The sequence below is a fragment of the Sycon ciliatum genome, chromosome 8 (assembly GCF_964019385.1).
Source record: "Sycon ciliatum chromosome 8, ocSycCili1.1, whole genome shotgun sequence".
Taxonomy (NCBI): Eukaryota; Metazoa; Porifera; class Calcarea; order Leucosolenida; family Sycettidae; genus Sycon; species Sycon ciliatum.
In genome coordinates, this window is record NC_088650.1 from 3,400,504 (window position 1) to 3,406,568 (window position 6,065).

General features: G+C 50.3%; 1 protein-coding gene across 1 annotated transcript; it reads right to left on the reverse strand.

Moving 5' to 3' along the window:
• Positions 1-5,831, reverse strand: LOC135822474 (uncharacterized). The gene is made up of 3 exons (XM_065335247.1): positions 5,376-5,831; positions 2,767-2,891; positions 1-2,112 (listed from the first exon to the last, which is right to left on the reverse strand). The coding sequence occupies exons 1-3, from the start codon at positions 5,412-5,414 to the stop codon at positions 975-977; spliced, it is 1,302 nt and encodes a 433-aa protein (XP_065191319.1). The 5' UTR covers positions 5,415-5,831; the 3' UTR covers positions 1-974.
• Positions 5,832-6,065: the final 234 nt, after the last annotated feature.

The window sequence follows — 6,065 nt, forward strand, 5'->3', positions numbered from 1 at the left end:
TCATGTTGATATTGTAGTTTTCACCATTTCAGACAGCACTACATAAACATCAAGAGTCAACAAAGGAAGTCACATGACTCCCTGATCTACAGACTACTAACTCAGCACATTATGGGAGAATGACTTATAGACTAAGTTAGAGACCATTGACAAAGCTGAAGACAACGCTAAGAGACCGGCATCGTGATGGAAGAGTTGTAGGAGGGAAAGAGAAAGTCGTCACTGCAGAAGCTGTAGATGGTTTAGGTACCATCAGGACAGAAGATCGAGACCATCATTAGTGCTTATGCTGCATCGGACCACCCAATGGGGACAATGCCAATCTTGCACTGACAAGGCCTCATGAGTTGGCGTTTGCAATGCCATAAAGTTTAATATGTTCCTATTGTTCAGCAAGACTCAATGTAGCAACAAGAAGGATGGATTGTGCAGCAAGCATCATTTATTTGTCAACATGTATGATAATATTGTAGAAAAGACTCAAGACTCAATGTGCTCCTGTTCAACATGTAGATGAGTTAAAGCCTCCGCATCATCGGCAGGGCATGTTACTCACAGTCATCGTGCCACCACAGATGTACTATAACTTGTTGTCATGGCTATCAGGCCGTGCTGTGATAAAATGAGCTGATCTGCATTGCTCTCAGCTCTTGCCGCACGGGTTGCTGGCAATCCATGGACTAGCTGAGCCATCGTCACTCTACAGCGGCGGCAAAGAGTTACTCACTGCGTTGAAGGCGTCCGTTGTCCTATGCACTGATCCACTGTACATCACAGGCATCGGTATGATGTCATGATTACATCATTAGGTATTATAAGAAATCATGACATCAGAAATGACATCATGGTGACATCATCAGCACGTGTGCTGACAGATGCAGAGGTCCTGGCCTTCGTCACTCACCACAGTACGGTGCGACCATATACGGCAATGGATACTGAGGCTGGTAAGAATCAATCTCTTTACTTCTCCACTATGTGAGAGATGCTGGATCAGTGGCGGCACCAATATTGTCGAAACTGTGGTGAGCACGCTGGAGAGAAAAGTTCAGAGGAGTTCTAACTGATGTGTGTCCCAGTGAGCTGTGAGGACGCATTGCACTGGCCGGTGGTGGCTCGGCAGTATACCCAGGTAGGGGTCTGAGGTCCATTGACGTGTATGGTCTTGACGGCATAACAAGAGGATTCGGACTGTCGTCCAGCAAGAAGTACTGAAGTGGCGACGGGGCAGCCGATGAGCTCCAGGAGCGGTTTCGCCGAGGTGGACATCCCAGCCGATGCTGTGGCGGGGGTGGCAGCAGTGTGAGATGAGTCTCGCCAGGGGCAGCCAGTGTGTACATGTGACGGATGTCGGGCGATACGGACGTGGATCTGGAAAACGGCCGCGGCCTCTCTATCGTCTCACCGCCGCTGCACGGCTTTGCTGACGATGCGGCCGCTGCCATTGCTCCAGACGACGCTGATCCCAATTTGTGTGGCACATTGTGTATACCAGCGTCGTAACTACGTGACATTGACTTGCTGCCGCCGGTCATCGGTGGTGGCGGTGGCAGTGGGGTCATTCTTAGCTTGCAATTGCGTGCAGCCGCGGATGCATACGACGCATACTTCAGACGGCCCTGCTCCACCTCGGAGTCGTCACTTGTTGAATCTGACTGGTACACAAGTTCATCTTCATCCAGGTTCGGTATCGGCGACACTCGCCGCATCATCTCCACTGACGGCTCCTCCATAATTGGCTGCGTAACGTCATGGTAGCAGGGCAGCATGTGTTGCTGTTGCGACTGCTGCTCTGTGTCCGTGTTCAGCTGCTCAAACTCGGCCAGCATACTCTCAGTGACCGGCGCTAAACTTTGCTGTGCCTGCGCTCGGTACCGCATGGCCTGCCGCTGCAACGAGAGCAGCTCTCGCGACGATAGCGGCTTAGTGCTGTACGGTGGCGGTAGCTCTCGCAGCGTAGTCAGCACTGGCGACCAAGTGCTGGCCGTGGCCTGCTGCTGGTGCGGTCCGTGATCGTCATGGCTACGACCGCAGCGTAGGTAGCGCGTGCGGCTTCTGACCAGTATGGCCAGGCAGAGCATGATGGCGATGCACAGAAACACTCCCATGATCCTGGAGACACACCGCAGCAGCGAAGGGAGCAGCAATACAGACATACATATTCACAGTTAGAAACTTAGAATCCATCAGGCTGCACACGAAGGAAGACACCAGCATTATGATAATATGCATGTATGTAGAAAGCTGAAATGCAGATTACAGTCATGACAACCTTGTGAATAGCGACCCTCAATCAGCTATGAGTTATTTGGGTTAAGAGTATGACTGTGTAGAAGTGCTTACTTGGTGTGTAGAGAGTGAGAGAGTGTTGTTATTCAGGAGGTACGAGTATAGGAGTACACTATGCCATAGTGAAAGTCTGCCGTTCCGCCACGCACACTGCCGTTCCGCCACGCACACTGCCATGCACACTGCCGTTCCGCCACGCACACTGCCGTTCCGCCACGCACACTGCCATGCACACTGCCGTTCCGCCACGCACACTGCCATGCACACTGCCGTTCCGCCACGCACACTGCCATGCACACTGCCGTTCCGCCACGCACACTGCCATGAACACTGCCGTTCCGCCACGCACACTGCCGTTCCGCCACGCACACTGCCATGCACACTGCCGTTTCGCCACGCACACTGCCACATGCAGTAGGTGAAGAAGCCGGACACACAGAAGAACACACGCACGCGGACACAGATGTGCAAACTCACCAGAGTGCCCGTACGGACGCCGATCGCTCGCAACACATTGATCCATTCTGCCCGTCAGGACAGCAGAACTCCAAAGAGCCACAGTCACTGTCCTTCAGACACATGATAGTGCCTTGCAAGCTGACCTGAACAGGCACAAAAGAACAATGCACAGAATTCAGTAGAATATTAGAATCGGGAAGAGAAGATATGAACTTTAACCACACAAAGCCGCATCAAGTCCTTGGCTACACAAAAAAACCCTCTCCAAATCTCTCCAAATACTTCAAATACTTTCCGGAGGAGGGGGGGGGGGGGGGGGGGGGGGCTGATAAGAGAAGATAACCCAGAAACCAATGGAACCACTTCAGCCACCGTTTACCCCTCCTATCAAACTTCTTGAACTGGACATCGAGGTTGTTATCTCATTGTTAGTCGCAATCACGGTCCTGATTCCTACCAGATCGTGACCCTTGCAATGTACATGTACTGTAGCAACTGGAAATGCTCAAAAACTCCACAACAATTCCCCTGGACTGTGTAAAATCTATTGTCGAGCATGTAGTAAATTCAGGCTCAACCGGGTCCTTGAAGTAGATTCAGTTCTTGTTAGATCTCAGCCGTTTCAGCTGATCACGTGCCATGCCTAGGTAGATAGACCTGCAGATCTGGAGACTGTTCTGACTTTGGGTTCAGTGTGCATATAACTACTACCAATAGAATTGGGCGGTGCATGGTGTACATCAGGGCTGCCGGAACCGGTCCCGTTGGTCCGGTTATTACCGGATCAACATTTTGGCCACAAACACAACATGTCATGTTTACTACTGCGGAGGCCATGTGTACCTGCCATGTGTACCTGCCATGTGTACCTGCCATGTCATACACAAACTGTATGAAAGGCACTGTTACTACCGGAGCAATCAAAACCTGCTTCAAGCAGTCCTGTACATATGCTTCAAGCAGCTTGCTTTAAAAAGCATCAACAGTGCCCGCTTGTCTTCAAGATCAAAGTAAACATTTCCACACAGTCACCACCCAACCGTGACCATTCGGCCGGGATGGGCAGGTAGTTCACCGCGTGTCAGATACTTCCAGACACATGTAGCTAGTTGATCATAACACTGAGCCCCAGCCTGAGTCAGTCTTGCCCTAAGCCTCTGCCCCAGTCAGTCTTGCCCTAAGCCTCTGGAGCTGTGCTGCTGAGGGCAATGTTGTCTAGACTGAGCTTAGCAGTCACAGGATACCGCAGTACTCCTACTGAATCCTGTTGTGATTGTTGTAGGCAATGGCATCATATGCGGGCAAGCAAGAACCATCTGTTCGTCTATCCGTCTCATCTGGTCTGCGTGAATAATACACAGTGGGGGTAATTCACCCTCGTTCACACGGGCACTTCTATCTGCAGTGTAGGTTAGTTTGGTGTGCCCCATTGCCTGGAGTCAGCGCATGCATAACTAACTAAGCCGTCGTACATGGGCAGGGTACCTTGTTCTCACTGACTGCATACCAGTTGTTCAGACCTGGTTAAGTTAATACTCATGAGCAGTGACTCGTCCTGATGGATGTGGAGCACAACCCTTTGACCCTGCATGTCCACACTTGTTCTGACCTAGTTCATCCTCATGAAGGAATCCTGATGGATACACGCAGCCCTTTGACCATGCATGCATGCAGAGAGCTTGCTAAGACCCTCAACACAGCCTGCAAGAGAATCTTCAAAGACTGCAACTGTTCTCAGTTCACATGATGCATCTAAGTCTTTTTTGTTGTTGTGAGCCACTCAGTGTGCATAGGCTAAATTGACTGTTTCATCACTATCAAATGAAGATATGACAGTGCTACTAGGACATCATTCCTCAGTGCAAGTAGCCATACTATCCATATTATGGACTGTGTGTGCATAATGGACACAGCCAACTACAGTGACATCAGCCTTGTCTACACGACATTATGATTTGTACTACAACACACACGTGTACGTAACCCCATTGCACCACAACTTACTGATAACACACAGCGTCATGCAGTGACGCCACCACGTCCCTACATACACTAGTACACGATGTGCACCTACATGTACATACACTGTACTATAGTGAAGACTCGTGTAGAGCGTGAATACACGAAAGCCAGGCTAAGAAAGCAGCACTGATCTTGCAGCAACATGAACGCCCATTACTCATGGACCATTGGCATTGAATATTGGCAAACCCATGAAGGAAGTAACACGTTAGAAAGAGGGATGCCCTCAGAAAAGTTAATGATGGTGTACCGAACGTGTCAGTACACATTGAGCATCATCACGAGTGCTGTGACCTCGAGAAGCCCTCACAAACCAAACAACTTCACATTCGCTATCGAGGTGTTTCGACGCTTCCCGCTGCCACCACCACGAGCAGAGACTGATCGCTTGTCATGGTGGATAGTAATCAATAATCATTGACACGATAGTCGTACGCTGGAGAACTCAAGTGTCCCACAAACCTTTGAACGGGAATGCCATAACCAATGTGCTCGCTAGCGACATTTACAGCTCAGAAAAAGTAACTTGGAAGAGGAATGTCTGGATGAAGGGGAACTTCAGAATTTTGTAAGACCATTCTTGAACACTTCAAAAACACACTTACATTGAATACAATGCCTTCTCCACGGTGGTGGCTCTCCATACTCCTTTCCTCGTCAGGCTCAGCTCCTTTACAGTTTACTCCGCTCAAGCTTCGGAATCGTCTCCCGCCAATCAGTAACTCCAGGCAAAGTAGAGCTCCAACAGAAATGATGTTGCAATCCCAACTGACAGGCAATGGTATTCGCAACTTTGCCCAGATGACGACTGCGATTTTGCCGGAAGCGCCTTCCGTCAGGCGAGCGTCAACTGATGCTGCGGGTCCCGTGACCGCCAGGGCTTGTTGTTTCGACACCGCACCGATATATGTCCGCACAGCCTAGTCTACGTCGTCGCACATGTACATCTACCCCCCAACACTGACCACAATGCCTGTGCATGTGGTGGGCATACTCAGCTTTGCACGGGAAAGGACAGACCTGGGTTCGGGGAGAGTCTGATGACGCTTCGCGCCAGAGTACATGACACTGTCGACATCAGACAGTAGCAGTGCTGTATAGACTTTATTCCCACGCTCCACTCATAACCAGGGAAAACTCAATGGAGTACAATTATCATAATACGAAGCACCCTCTTCTGCTAGTCGCTATTCACCTGGTCAGTGGGTGTGCGAGTCGGCGTATCGACTCTAGAGTGTCGAACACAGCTGACACGCCACGCCGATAGCGACACACTCAGCTCCGCCGAAGCGTTA

Excerpts from the sequence above, each read along its gene's own strand:
- LOC135822474 (XM_065335247.1), bottom strand. The coding sequence starts at position 5,414 with ATGGAGAGCCACCACCGTGGAGAAGGCATTGTATTCAAT. Across the intron at positions 2,892-5,375 it reads GAGAAGGCATTGTATTCAAT|GTCAGCTTGCAAGGCACTAT; the intron begins GTAAGTGTGTTT and ends GTGCCTGTTCAG. Across the intron at positions 2,113-2,766 it reads GCGTCCGTACGGGCACTCTG|GATCATGGGAGTGTTTCTGT; the intron begins GTGAGTTTGCAC and ends GTGTGTCTCCAG.